The following is a 16027-nucleotide window of genomic DNA, read 5'->3' as shown; positions in this document are numbered from 1 at the left end:
AACATGAGAGTAGCTCAGTGTTTGAATGTTAGCCTGGGTAAGAAAAGGGGGGAGGGGTGGGTGTCTTTGTTAACAACAGCTGGTATGTGTTCTCTAATGTTAAGGAAGTCTTTCTCCCCTGAGTTAGAATACCCCGAGCTGCAGACCACACTATTTACCAAGAGAGTTTTCATCCATATTTATCGTAGCTGTCTATTTACCACCACAAATTGATGTTGGCACTAAAACCACACTCAACAAGCTGTATAGGGCCATAAGCAAACAAGAAAAGACCATCCAGAGGTGATGTTTCTCATGGCTGGTGGTGTCCAACTAGAGGCGTCACAACTCCATGTTACCATTACTTCACACACAGAAATGCATACTCTTCCTCACCCTCCTTTAGGCAAATCTGACCATAACTCTTATACTCCTGATTCCTGCTTACAATAAAAAACTCAAACCGAAAGTTCCAATGACACGCTCAATACGAAAGTGGTCTGATGAAGCGGAAGCTAAGCTACAGGACTGTTTTGCTAGCACAGACTGGAATATGTTTCAGGATTAATCTGATAATTTTGAGGAGTTTACCACATCACCGGTTTCATTAATAAGTACACCAGCGACTTCATCCCTACAGTGACCGTACGTACATATCCCTACCAGAAGCCATTGATTGCAAGCAACATCCATACTGAGCTAAAGGCTAGAGCTACCCCTTTCAATGAGCGGGACACTAATCCAGATGCTTATAAGAAATCCTGCTACGACGTCCAACGAGCCATCAAACAGGCAAAGCGTCAGTCCCGGATGAAGATCGAATCGTACTATGTCGGCTCTCACTCTCGTCGGCTGTGGCAGGGTTTGAAAACTATCACAGAATACAAAGGGAAACCCAGCCACGAGCTGCCTAGTGATGTGAACCTACCAAATGTGCTAAATACCTTCTTTGCCCGCTTTGAGGAAAGCAATACTGAACCATACATGAGAGAACCAGCTGTTCCGGATGACTGTGTAATCTCACTCACCGTAGCTGATGTGAGTAAGACTTTTAAACAGGTTAACATCCACAAGGCCGCGGGCCGGACGGCCGTGGGGCTGAGAACATGCGCTGACCAGCTGGCAAGTGTCTTCACTGACATTTCCAACGTCTCCCTGACCCAGTTTGTAATACCTGCTTGTTTCAAGCAGACCACCATAGTCCCTGTGCCCAAGAACCCCAAAATAACCAGTCTAAATTGTTATTACCCTGTAGCACTTACATCTCTAGCCATGAAATGCTTTGAAAAGCTGGTCATCACTGACATCACTCACATCACATCCCAGACACAATGGACGCACTCCAATTCGCATACCGTTCCAACAGATCCACAGCTGACGCAATCTCTATTGCACTCTACACAGCCCTCTCCCACATGATCAAGAGGAACACCTATGTTAGAATGCTATTCATTGACTACAGCTCAGCGATCAACACCATAGTGCCCTCCAAGCTCATCACTAAACTCAGGACCCTGTGACTGAACACCTCCCTCTGCAACTGGATTGTATACTTCCTGACGGGCCGCCCCCAGGTGGTGATGGTAGGTAGCAACACAGCTGCCATCCGCCTCAACACAGGGGCCCATCATGGGTGAGTGCTTAGTCCCCTACTGTACTCCCTGTTCATCCACGACTGCATGGCCTCACACGACTCCAACGCCATCATTAAGTTTACTGACGACACAACAGTGGTAGGCCTGATCACCAACGACGATGAGACAGCCTATAGGGAGGAGATTAGTGACTGGGCAGTGTGGTGCCAGGACAACATCCTCTCCCTCAATGTGAGCAAGACAAATAAGCTGAACGTGGACTACAGGAAATGAATTGCAGAGCACGCCCCTTCCACATCGACGGGGCTGTACTGTAGTTGAGAGGGTCAAGAGCTTCAAAATTCTAGGTGTAATTAACATGTTCCACACACACCAACACAGTCTTGAAGAAGGCACGACAAATGAAAAGATTTGTCATGGACCCTCAGATCTTCCAAAATTACTACAGCTTCAGCATTGAGAGCATCTTGACTGGCAGCATCACTGCTTGGTATGGTAACTGCTTGGCATCCAACCGCAAGGTCCCTGCCATTCAGGACCTCTATACCGGTCAGTGACAAAGAATGGCCCTAAAAATGATCAAAGATTCTGGTTACCCAAGTGATAGAATGTTCTCATCGCTATTGCATGGCAAGCTCTACCGATGCACCAAGTCTGAAACCAACAGGACCCTGAATAGTTTCTACCCACATGCCACGAGACTCCTAAATACTGTAGTTAACCAAATAGCTTCCCGGACTATCAGCATTGACCGTTTTTGCAGTCTTTTGACTCATCACATTCGCTGCTGCTACTGTGCATTTTCTATCCCGTTTCTTATTAAATTTAACCCTACATACACTATATATGATTAAGTATGTGGACACCCCTTCTAATTGCTGAATTTGGCTATTCCAGCCACATCCGTTGCTGAAAGGTTTATAAAACAAACATTGGTATTAGAATGGCATTACTGAAGAGCTCAGTGACTTTCAACATGGAACCGTCATAGGATGCCACCTTTCTAACAAGTCAGTTTGTCAACTTTCTGACATGCTAGAGCTGCCACGGCCAACTATATGTGCTGTTATTGTAAAGAGGAAATGTCTAGGAGCAACAACATCTCAGCCGCTAAGTGGTAGGCCACACAAGCTCACAGAACGGGAAATACTTACGCTACAGCATACAATGACATTGAAAACGATTCTGTGCTTCCAACTTTGTGGCAACAGTTTGGGAAGGCCCTTTCCTGTTTCATCATGACAATGCCCACATGCACAAAGTTAGGTCCATACAGAAATGGTTTGTCGAGATCGGTGTAGAAGAACTTGACCGGCCTGCACAGAGACCTGACTTCAACCACATTGAACTCCTTTGGGATGAATTGAAATGCCAACTGTGAGCCAGGCCTAATCCCCCAACATCAGTGCCCAACTTCACTAATGCTCTCGTGGCTGAATGGAAGCAAAACTCCAACATCTACTGGAAAGCCTTCCCAGAAGAGTGGAGGCCTATGGAATATAAAGTGGAGGTGGTTCAGTGAACTACGCTTGCATAATGAGAAGCCTAACCCTTACCTGAAGCTTACAACCATTCGCTAATACCTAGCTTTTAGTGCAATGGGCTAACACAGTCTAGAGACGCGTAGACAACCAGTGTTTAGCATCTGGTTGGTCACGTAAAGCACCTTTCCAAATGTGTTTCTTTTAATGTTTTGACTAGTTAATGTTCTCTGACCTGTCAATGTCATGTTATCTTTGATTCGTCTGATAACTGATGCAAGGTCTTGATTGCACTATTGTCACATGATAACCCCCTCCACACATTATTCCTTACCAGATGCCCCCAAAAGCACCTCAGTGTCAGTCAGTCCCTCTGGTGAAATAGTGGAGGGCAGTTCAGTGACTCTGACCTGCAGCAGTGATGCCAACCCACCTGTGGACAAATACACCTGGTACAAGAAGAACGTAACCTCACCAAAAGCATCAGGACAGAGTTACAACATCACTAACATCATCTCTGAGGACAGAGGAGAATATTACTGTGAGACTGAGAATAAATATGGACGTCTCACCTCTTCCCTGTATTTGTGGACGTTCAGTGTACGTACATCTTTAACGTTTTCCTCATATTTGTAAACTGCTAAAATGATGATAAATCAAGAAACATTTTACTATACAACATCCACATCTGTCAATATGTATTTTCACAATGTGAATGTAATTATTTCTAACTGACCTGTAAAATCTGCTGGTTTACCTTATTCACTAAATCTAATCTCTTCAGAAAGCCAAGATAAGGTCTACACTTGTTGTATTTGGTGCATGTGACAAATAAAGTTTGATTTGATAATACTATAACCAAGATGTTAATGACTTTATATTGGACCTTTGTCAGATGACCCAAAGAACACCTCAGTGTCAGTCAGTCCCTCTGGTGAAATAGTGGAGGGCAGTTCAGTGACTCTGACCTGCAGCAGTGATGCCAACCCACCTGTGCAGCGTTATAGCTGGTCATACAAGAAGAATGGAGGTGACTATCAGAGGTTTTCCAATGGAAACACAGAACCACAGCAAGTCTTCAACCAAATCAAGTCATCTGCCACTGGAGACTACTACTGTGAGGCCTGGAATGGGATGAAGACAGGGAGGTCTGAGTCAATCAACATCGATGTGAAATGTGAGTAAAGTACAGATCAGTGTTGGAATCAGTTTAATGAAATCAATCATTTTAACTGAATTATACTCAACGATAATCATAGCCCAAATCTCTTTATTTTAATGTTTTGTGTAACTGAGTAATCTTTTGGATAGTTCTCTGACTGAACTAATGTTTATTTTACACCAGATGGCCCAAAGAACATCTCAGTGTCAGTCAGTCCCTCTGGTGAAATAGTGGAGGGCAGTTCAGTGACTCTGACCTGCAGCAGTGATGCCAACCCACCTGTGGACAAATACACCTGGTACAAGAAGAACGTAACCTCACCAAAAGCATCAGGACAGAGTTACAGCATCACTAACATCATCTCTGAGGACAGAGGAGAATATTACTGTGAGACTGAGAATAAATATGGACGTCTCACCTCTTCCCCTGTATTTGTGGACGTTCAGTGTACGTACATCTTTAATGTTTTGGTCATACTTAAACTGCTTAAATAATGATGAACCAAAAAACATTTTAATATACACTTCTCTGAGTATGTATTTTCACAATGTGAATGTAATTATTTCAAACTGACCTGTAAAATCTACTGGTTTACTTTATTTGCTAAATCTAATGTTTTCAGAAAGGCAAGATAATATACAGTACAAGTCAATAGTTTGGACACACCTACTCATTCCATGGTTTTTCTTTATTTTTACTATTTTCGACATTGTAGAATAACAGTAACGACATCAAAACTGTGAAATAACACATATGGAATATTTTAGTAACCTATTTTTTTTTTACAAATCAAAATGTATTTTATATTTGAGATTCTTCAAAGTAGCAACCCTTTGCCTTGATGACAGCTTTGCACACTCTTGACATTCTCTCAACCAGCTTCATGAGGTATTCACCTGGAATGCATTTAAACTAATTAATAGCTGTGCCTTGTTAAAAGTTAATTTGTGGAATTTATAATGGTCTTTTATCAGATGGCCCAAAGAACACCTCAGTGTCAGTCAGTCCCTCTGGTGAAATAGTGGAGGGCAGTTCAGTGACTCTGACCTGCAGCAGTGATGCCAACCCACCTGTGCAGAGTTACACCTGGTACAAGAAGATTGGCTATCAGTCTGTCTCCTACGGGATCACAGGACCACAGCAAGTCTTCAACCAAATCAAGTCATCTGACACTGGAGAGTACTACTGTGAGGCCTGGAATGGGATGAAGAGAGGGAGGTCTGAGTCAATCAACATCGATGTGAAATGTGAGTAAAGTACAGATCAGTGTTGGAATGTTGGAATCAGTTTAATGAAGTCAATAATTTGCATTAATCCTAAACCATATCAAAGCCCAAATCTCTTTATTTGACTGTTTTATGTAAGTGAATAATCTTTTGGATAGTTCTCTGACTGAACTCGTGTTTCTTTTTACACCAGATGGCCCAAGGAACACTTCAGTGTCAATCAGTCCCTCTGGTGAAATAGTGGAGGGCAGTTCAGTGACTCTGACCTGCAGCAGTGATGCCAACCCACCTGTGCAGAGTTACACCTGGTACAAGAAGAATGGAGGTGGCAATCAGAGTATGATAGGACCACAGCATGTCTTCAACCAAATCAAGTCATCTGACACTGGAGAGTACTACTGTGAGGCCTGGAATGGGATGAAGACAGGGAGGTCTGAGTATATCGACATTGATGTGAAATGTGAGTAAAGTAGAGATCAGTGTTGGAATATTGGAGAAACTAACATCTAAAATGTATCAACCATTTGAACGGCATTGGTCCTAAAGCAGAGCATAAGGCACATGTTAGTCCTAGATTCAATCAGTGTTAATCGGCGACAGCCGACACTCACATAGCTGGTGTTTTGGCGGTGTTGGAGGTGTAACTGCGTTGTAGCTGTCTAATTGGTGAGCAGCTGCTCTTGATCATTATCATGAAGACATACCCATCCCAGCTGGTCTTGATCATTATCATGAAGACATACCCATCCCAGCTGGTCTTGATCATTATCATGAAGACATACCCATCCCAGCTGGTCTTGATCATTATCATGAAGACATACCCATCCCAGCTGGTCTTGATCATTATCATGAAGACATACCCATCCCAGCTGATCTTGATCATTATCATGAAGACATACCCATCCCACTCCCATTAGAAGTTCACAACGAGAATGGCAATATAGAAATAATGATGCTCAAATTAAAATCATGAATTAAAATAATGATAATTTCTATCAGCCTAATTGAGGTGTAGATTACATCTCATATTCCAGTGTTCCAACTTGTAAACAAAACTGCATGGGATTTCCCTTAATGCGACTCTGTGCAGCCAATGACAATGTGCTCTTGAGGTATAGTGCCCGGATTTACTTGTGGATTTGACAGCTCTAATGCAGTTCCAACTACGACACCGCCAAAACAACCGCAATGCAGGTGTCGGCTATCGCAGATGTCATAGAATCTAGGCCTTAATGTATTTTTTAAAAATGATTTACTAGATGGTCCAAAGAACACCTCAGTGTCAGTCAGTCCCTCTGTTGAAATAACGGAGGGCAGTCCAGTGACTCTGACCTGCAGCAGTGATGCCAACCCACCTGTGCAGATTTACATCTGGTACAAGACGAATGGAGCTGAAACCTCAATGAGACATTCTGGATGGAGTTACAGGATCACTAACATCAGCCCTGAGGACAGAGGAGAATACTACTGTCTGGCAGTGAATGAAGTTGGATGCAAAAGATCAAAGCTTGTTCCTCTAAAGGTTTTGTGTAAGTATTGCAGATCCTCTCCATCTTGTACTCGTGTGGTTTAACAGATATATTTTAAAAACTCAAAATGAAAGTATTGTGACAGTACCACTTTGGGACATTCATCTTTCTATCAGGTAAACCAAAGACCACCTCCGTGTCAGTCAGTCCCTCTGGTGAAATAGTGGAGGGCAGTTCAGTGACTCTGACCTGCAGCAGTGATGCCAACCCACCTGTGGACAAATACACCTGGTACAAGAAGAATGGAGCTTCACCGAAAGGATCTGAAAACACCTTCCTCATCACCAACATTAACTCTGAGGACAGTGGAGAATACTACTGTGAGGCTGAGAATGAATATGGAGGTCTCAACTCTTCTACAATTTCTGTAGATGTTCAGTGTAAGTACACCTAACCATCTCATCTTTTGATGAGAGAATCACACATCCTTATATTTCACTCATAGAATAAACTCAGCAAAAAAAGAAACGTCCCTTTTTCAGGACTCTGTCTTTCAAAGATAATTCGTAAAAATCCAAATAACTTCACTGTAAAGGGTTTAAACACTGTTTCCCATGCTTGTTCAATTTTATTTAACTAGGCAAATCAGTTAAGAACAAATTCTTATTTTCAATGACAGCCTACTGTTAACCCACTGTTCTGCCCCTGAACAGTGGGTTAACTGCCTGTTCAGGGGCAGAACGACAGATTTTGTACCTTGTCAGGTCGGGGGTTTGAACTTGCAACTCTTCCGGTTACTAGTCCAACGCTCTAACCACTAGGCTACCCTGCCACCCCAATGAACCACAAACAATTAATGAACATGCACCTGTGGAATGGTCGTTAAGACACTAACAGCTTACAGACGGTAGGCAATTAAGGTCACAGTTCTGAAAACTTAGGACACTAAAGAGGCCTTTCTACTGACTCTGAAAAACACCAAAAGAAAGATGCCAGGGTCCCTGCTCATCTGCGTGAACATGCCTTAGGCATGCTGCAAGGAGGCATGAGGACTGCAGATGTGGCCAGGGCAATAAATTGCAATATCCGTACTGTGAGACGCCCAAGACAGTGCTACAGGGAGACAGGACGGACAGCTGATCGTCCTCGCAGTGGCAGACCACGTGTAACAACACCTGCACAGGATCGGTACATCCGAACATCCCACCTGCGGGACAGGTACAGAATGGCAATAACAACTGCCTGAGTTACACCAGGAACGCACAATCCCTCCATTAGTGCTCAGACTGTACGCAATAGGCTGAGAGAGGCTGGACTGAGGGCTTGTAGGCCTGTTGTAAAGGCATGTCCTCACCTGACATCACCGGCAACAACGTCGCCTGTGGGCACAAACCCACTGTCGCTGGACCAGACAGGACTGTCAAAAAGTGCTCTTCACTGATGAGTCGCGGTTTTGTGTCACCAGGGGTGATGGTCAGATTCACTTTTATCGTCAAAGGAATCAGCGTTACACCGAGGCAGGTACTCTGGAGTGGGATCGATTTGGAGGTGGAGGGTCCGTCATGGTCTGGGGCAGTGTGTCACTGCATCATCGGACTGAGCTTGTGGTCATTACAGGCAATCTTAACGCTGTGCGTTACAGGAAAGTCATCCTCCTCCTTCATGTGGTACCCTTCCTGCAGGCTCATCCTGACCTGACCCTCCATCATGACAATGCCTCCAGCCATACTGCTCGTTCTGTGCGTGATTTCCTGAAAGACCGGAATGTCAATGCTCTGCCATGGCCAGCGAAGAGCCCGGATCTCAATCCCATTGAGCACATCTGGGACCTGTTGGATCAGAGGGTGAGGGCTAGGGTCCTTCTCCCCAGAAATGTCCGGGAATTTGCAGGTGCCTTGGTGGAAGAGTGGGGTAACATCTCACAGCAAGAACTGGCAAATCTGGTGCAGCCCATGTGGAGGAGATGCACTGCAGTACCTAGTACAGCTGGTGTTACCAGATCCTGACTACTACTTTTGAGTTTGACCCCCCTTTGTTCAGGGACACATTATTCCCTTTATGTTAGTCACATGTCTGTGGAACATGTTCAGTTTATCAATCTCAGTTGTTGAATCTTATGCTCATACAAATAATTTTACGTTAGGTTTGCTGAAAATAAATGCAGTTGACAGTGAGCGGACGTTTCTTTTTTGCTGAGTTTACCTCCAAGTTCCATAATTCTCCTAATGTAAAACACTGTTTTAAAACACTGTATTGGTTCATACTGTCCACCAGATGGCCCAAAGAACACCTCAGTGTCAGTCAGTCCCTCTGGTGAAATAGTGGAGGGCAGTTCAGTGACTCTGACCTGCAGCAGTGATGCCAACCCACCTGTGCAGAATTACACCTGGTACAAGAAGAATGTAACCTCACCAGTATTGTCAGGACAGAATTACAACATCACTAACATCAGCTCTGAGGACAGTGGACATTACTATTGTGAGGCCAGGAATAAAATAGCATCTGAGAATTCCACAGCTCTGAGGATCATTGTAGCAGGTAAAGGTTCATCTTCAATACGCAAAATACACAATTACATGTTTCAATCTAATCTAAATTTGGCTTATTACACTTTACTTTTGTGTTGGCTTATACGATTCCCAAGCCTTTAATGTGATTTTCTTTTCAGTTTACAACATACCATGTACTCATATCATTCATATTTTATTATAGGGAAACATACCTCAATTAAGACTGCAGCTGTAGGAATCATAATTGTTGTTCTGGTTCTCATACTCTGTCTCTCTGGCTTCATGTGGTTCAGGTGAGTGAACATTTAGCTTTTATCACTCTGATTTGTAACTAACTTCATTAATCATTAATAAATGAATGTCCAAAACAGGAAGAAGGCATCCAAATCCACCTCTGGCACAATAGAAACCAGAGACACAGCAGACGAGGGACAGGTGAGTCCGTTGGAATCAGAAGATGACTGTGATGACTGTGTATTCTTTGTGGAACTGTGTATTCTTTTTCTACTCCTGTTGTCTATACTCTTTCCCCATCAGGGAGACTCTACTCTCCTTTATGACAACATAGCCATGCAGCAGAGACAGCAGTCACCGTCGAGTCAGGATGACGTTCACTACACCAGCGTCCACGTCTCTCCCTCCAAAAACCAGGAAGAGCTTTGTGCTCCATCGTCCAACTGCCTCAACCCCAGAAACAGGACAGAGATGTCCAGTACACTGCTGTGAAATTCAACCCCCTGTGCTACCACCCGGTGAGCATATTCTGCATTAAGGTCATTCATATGCTGCGGCTTATTGTAGTAGATGTCATCAATAACCAAAACAGTGACCTCTAGTGATGTCATTTCCAACTTCTTAAGGATCGGTGTTCCGTCAATGGGACAATTGTAAATCATGCAGCGCATTATATCAAGATCACAGATTTTAGAGTAACAACAAATGTCGGTACATAGAAGTGTCTTATATCGAGTGAAAGCCTTCATTCTTGTTAATATAACTGCACTGTCCAATTTATTGAGGAGAGCTCCTAACAACTAAACCCTTTTTTCAACGTGATGGGTTTTATAAATTCACCTCTGAAGGTGAAATGTGTACTTACATTCTGAAATCTTGCTCTGATTTAAGATCCCAAGGGTCCCAGAAGTAACATGAAGTGTCATTTTGTTAGATAAAATCCTTTTTCATATCCTAAAAAGGTCCACATAGCACACAATATCGATGTATTTTATTTTATTTCCACTTGTTCAATTTGTAAAGAAAAAAATCTGTGAACATCTCACCCTAAACGTTGTTTGAATGAGTAAAATCACGTTCGTAAATATTCCTCAGAGATCCTAGAAGGTAATAAGATTTTACTATTTCATTAGGGGTCTAGTATATCCTATAGGACACCATATTTGGTCACGTGGGTGGACATCACTTGAACAACTGTACGTTTGTTAAATAAGAACCAATCAGGGTCAAAAAAATCTAGCTATATAGCCAACGAGCTGGGCTTTACGGGAGTATCCAAAAACCATATATATGTTGTAAAATGTATCTTCTAACCTTGTACGACAGCATGCCTTTTAATTTTGGACAAAAATTAAGGATATTCAGAGTTATGATGTTATGAAAACTGGTTGTTTTGCAGATGCTGAACTTATAATATGGCTACTAATACTTGGAAAGCTAAATCAAAGTCCAAGGATTCAGATTTGCCGATATTCTTTGCAGAAAAATGGAATATGAATGCGAATGTCTCCTTCACGATTTGCTCAAATGTACCTGGGGACTTCACACTAAAAGTCTTGAGGATCAGTCATACTCCAAGTTATCCATCTGAAACTTTGCACATACACTGCTGCCATCTTGTGGACTCTATCGGAATTACAACCAGAGTGATGGATTTAACAGTGACGTTTCTCTTGCATTTCAAAGATTGTGGTAAAAAAAACACTGGTTGGTGTTTTCTTTGTATTTTCTTCTACCAGATCTATTATGTTATATTCTCCTACATTCAATTCACATTTCCACAAACTTCAGAGTGTTTCCTTTCAAATGGTACCAAGAATATGCATATCCTTGCTTCAGGGCCTGAGCTACAGGCAGTTAGATTTGGGTATGTCATTTAGGCAAAATTTTAAAAAAAAGGGGGATATCCCATAATATTGTAAACTACCAACCCAATAATGGACAAGGTCATTGCTATGACCTGTCTATAATGACGGAGGGATGTGATGATGAGTTTGAGGAACTGTTCTCAGTGCGTTCCAAATGGTACCCTATTCCTTCTTTAGTGCACTACTGAGCCCTATAGGCTCTGGTCAAAGGTAGTGCACTATAAAGGGTATAGGGTATTTGGGACAAAGATTTGCATAATTTCTGTTTCTCTCTCCTCAGACCCACGGCGGCACAAGCAGCTGAGGAGGACACCTCTGAGATCTATAGAACAGTCAACAAACCCAGAACCAAGACCACCTGAACACAACAAAACCAAGAACCAAGAAGACCTGAACACAACAAACTGTTTTTAAGAAATGTTTGCAAAAAACTAAACAACTGAAATATACATTTACATAAGTATTCAGACCTTGGTTGATTACAGCCTCGAGTGTTCTTGGGTATGATGCTACAAGGTTATACATTTTTTTACAGCAAGTACATTTTGTTTCATATGTCTGTTTCGCAAATAAATTCAATTAATTTATATACACTTCATATAAGTTTGCTAGATTTTTAAAAATATATTTGTTTCATTGTTTTTATTGTTTTGACTCAAATTTAAATTTAAGGAAATAGTTCTTCTTGATTCAATGTTTCTTATTAATTTTATCATTTTTTTTTTTTTTACTAATGTGTGAAGTGTCAATCTATCAAACTTCATTGTCATTGTTTTTACCTTGTTATGACAGTATTTTCATTGGAGAGAAAATTAAAAGCTTTTAAAATCACAATCTTGTACTGTACATACAGTAACTACAAATAATACATTTACATTAGTTTGTAGAGCAATAGTGGTTTATTCACCTTCATAATCATTATTTCCATACAAAATGTACACACACACTTTCAGAAGAAGCAAAGTCCAGCTCCTAGACACACAACCAGTTACATAAAATATTATTTATTGTCATTTTTTTTAAATGCAGACACAATATGACTCAATAAACCGAGACAGACAGACAGACTTGTATGCATGGCAGGTCTAAAAAAATATAATTTGGCCAAATACTCAGATCAGTCAGCTGAAGACTCTTTCACACAAAATGGCCGTTCAGACTTTCGGTATCGCTGAACAATGTCTGCTTTATGTAGCTAACAAGCTGGCGGAGATAGCTAGTTCACTAAATTCATAAGCCACTCCCATGTCAACTCTTAATAACACAATATTTTTACATGGATGGTTTACTATTTATTTTTAAATATTATTTTACCTTCAATTTTGTGTAAATTCATTGGTATCTCTATCTACTGCCATCTTCTGTTTGAATCGTGTTTGGTTAGGCAGGTAGCCTAGTGGTGAGAGTGTTGGGCCAGTAACAGAAAGGTTGCTGGATCAAATCCCCAAGGTAAAAATCTGTCATTCTGCCCCTAAACAAGGCAGTTAACCCAGTAGGCTATCATTGTAAATAAGAAGTTGTTCTTAACTGACTTGCGAAGTTAAATAAAGGTTCAATTAAAATCCTCTGCTGGTTTCCCCTGACTCTGCCCACTTCTTTCTTGATTAGCCATTATCAAAAAAGACCTTGTGAGCATCGTAGATTCACATATTTCGATCTCAGATTGGATTGTCTGAATTCGCTAGTTAAGTGTCAATCCCGGGAAAAAAAACATTGATGAAAGATATTTTGAGAAAATGTGACCTTTTTCAGGAAACTAGTCGTGTGTCGCAGGTCACTACTTCACAGGAGAGCCATTAGAACGTAAACTTTAAAAAAAAAATCAAAATGCATTTGAATCAAAATGCCTTCTTGAACATGTGAACTTTCATGTGGCTTAACAACAAACTTGTATTCCATCTGTAAATACAAATACAATTGTTAAATTACGAGCCTAGTTGGTTTAACCAGAGAAAAAGTCAGCAACCTTCCCGCTAGCCATGATTGGCTGAGATAATGAGTGGGATGGATATGCCGAAAGATGAGTTCAGATTGGTCTGCCATAAGCAGACTTCTGTCTATTTGAGCTGGTCAGTAAATCTAGGTAATCCTGTCTAATGCGGCTTTTATTTTTTTATTGTGTAGTAAAACTACGTAAACCTAATGTCAAGTTAAAGTGTACTATTAGCTAGTGTACTATTAGCTAGTGTACTAAAGTGTACTATTAACTATTAGCTAGCTAACACTAGCTCTCCACTTTCTGGAGGACCGAGTTTTGAAATCAGTGGAATTCTAGTCTCCGGATTACATCTTCAAACTAAGGGCAACCAAATCATCAGGAGACGCGTCCAACCGTGATGTATAAGGGTAAGAGATTCTAGCTAGCTACATTTTCAGATATGACACGTTTCTAAATTTGACATAGTCTTTTCATTTGCTACCAGGCCAATTAAAATTCAAACAACAGAATTCCTCAAACATCCAAGTATTTTACACCATTTTAAAGATAAACTTGTTGTTAATCCCACCACAGTGTCCGATTTCAAAAAGGCCTTACGACGAAAGCACACCAATCGATTATATTAGGTGAGTGCCTAGTCACAGAAAAACACAGCCATTTTTCCAGCCAAAGAGAGGGATCACAAAAAGCATAAAGACATAAAATTAATCACTAACCTTTGATGATCTTTATCAGATGACACTCATAGGACTTCATGTTACACAATACATGTATGTTTTGTTCGATAAAGTTCATATTTACATCCAAACATCTAATTTTACATTGGCACGTTATGTTCAGTAGTTCCAAAACATCTGCTGATTTTGCAGAGCCACATCAATTTACAGAAATACTCATAATAAACATTGATAAAAGATACAAGTGTTACACATGGAATTATAGATCCACTTCTCCGTAATGCAACCGCTGTGTCAGATTAAAAAAAACCTTTACAGAAAAAGCACACCATGAAATAATCTGAATACAGCGCTCAGACACAAAAACAAGCCATACAGATAGTCAACAGAAGCATTATAAATATTCACTTACCTTTGATGATCTTCATCAGAATGCACTCCCAGGAATCCCAGTTCCTCAATAAATGTTTGTTTATGTCCAAATACCTCCTTGTTGTTTGCGCATTTTGTTCAGAAATCCAAATTCATGAGGCGCGGTCACTAGGTCCAGACGAAAAGTAAAAAAGTTCCATTACAGTCCTTTGAAACATGTCAAACGATGTATAGAATCAATCTTTAGGATATTTTTAACATAAATCTTCAATAATGTTCCAACCGGAGAATTCCTTTGTCTTCAGAAATGCAATGGAATGCAGGTCGCTCTCACACGAGCACATGTGATCAGCTCATGCCAGACACCTGATTGAAAGAGCTCTCATTCCCTCCTCCTTCATAGCAGAAGCCTGAGGTTCTAAAGACTGTTGACATCTAGTGGAAGTCTTAGGAAGTGCAATAGAACCCCATAGACACTGTATATTCGATAAGCAATGAGTTGAAAAACTACAAACCTCAGATTTCCCACTTCCTGGTTGGATTTTTTCTCAGGTTTTTGCCTTACATATGAGTTCTGTTATACTCACAGACATATTATGCATATCTTAGCTTCTGGGCCTGAGTAGCAGGCAGTTTACTCTGGGCACCTTATCCATACAAGCTACTCAGTACTGCCCCCCAGCCATAAGAAGTTGTTAAAGTGTACTGATAGCTAGCTAGCTAATGTTAGCTGGCTGGCTTGCTAACTAATGTGTATGATCTTAATTCATATCTCAGAACCACTAGTTTTAGTCTAATGTTAGCTAGCTAACATTGAACCTGGTTGGCTAGCGACCTGCAGATTCATACAGGGTAGTAAAGTCATGAGTTGGGATTATGGTTCATTGTTTGCCTAGGTAGCTAGCTACATGTCATAACAAAATAGTCTCTTCTTAGTGTGCCAGAGCGCAGAATAACTGATGGATTTACCAACGCTCAACACCATTTGAATATGGCCGTGTCAGTAAACGTTGTTAAAAAGCTTAATTAAATTGTTGCCAGCAGCACAGATACAGTCACTAACACTCTGGATAAAATGAAAATAGCCGAATCAGCTCTGCTAGGGTGAGTAAAATGGTCAGAGTAGGGTCTTCTCTTATTATGTGTCTGGAAGTAGCTAACAAGCTAGCTAATTAGCTTGGGTGCTTGCCTGCCATTGTGAGGTCAGAACATTCGGATCAACGCGACTCATCGGCCAGAGCATCCCGTGTGTGTTCTGAACGTGAAATGCTCAGAGTTTATGAATGGACAATAGGACAGCACAGTTGCAGTCACCAACAGATAACATAACAGCCTAACCAGCTCTGCTAGGGCGAGTAATGTTCAGTAGGCTGTTCTCTCTCACTTAGATGTCTGAAAGTAGCTAGCAAGTTAATACAGAACGCTTGGAACAACCCTTAAAGAGATGGGTGGGGCTAAAGCTTAAGAGGGTGTGAACGATGCTGAATGGATGTAGACAAAGAAAGGCTCTCCAAT

General features: G+C 41.3%; 1 protein-coding gene across 1 annotated transcript; it reads left to right on the top strand.

Moving 5' to 3' along the window:
- The first annotated feature begins 3635 nt into the window (after nucleotides 1-3635).
- On the top strand, nucleotides 3636-10154 carry LOC112263383 (B-cell receptor CD22). The gene is made up of 11 exons (XM_042316550.1): nucleotides 3636-3655; nucleotides 3951-4232; nucleotides 4401-4664; nucleotides 5192-5464; nucleotides 5637-5903; nucleotides 6703-6972; nucleotides 7089-7352; nucleotides 9187-9450; nucleotides 9625-9715; nucleotides 9794-9857; nucleotides 9960-10154. Exons 2-11 carry the CDS (start codon nucleotides 4190-4192, stop codon nucleotides 10146-10148), a joined length of 1989 nt encoding a protein of 662 aa, XP_042172484.1. The 5' UTR covers nucleotides 3636-3655; nucleotides 3951-4189; the 3' UTR covers nucleotides 10149-10154.
- The last annotated feature ends 5873 nt before the right edge of the window (nucleotides 10155-16027 follow it).

The sequence above is a fragment of the Oncorhynchus tshawytscha genome, unplaced genomic scaffold (genome assembly GCF_018296145.1).
Source record: "Oncorhynchus tshawytscha isolate Ot180627B unplaced genomic scaffold, Otsh_v2.0 Un_contig_6405_pilon_pilon, whole genome shotgun sequence".
NCBI lineage: Eukaryota > Metazoa > Chordata > Actinopteri > Salmoniformes > Salmonidae > Oncorhynchus > Oncorhynchus tshawytscha.
The sequence above is the reverse complement of the archived record's forward strand: the minus strand, read 5'-3'. Positions and strand labels throughout refer to the sequence as shown.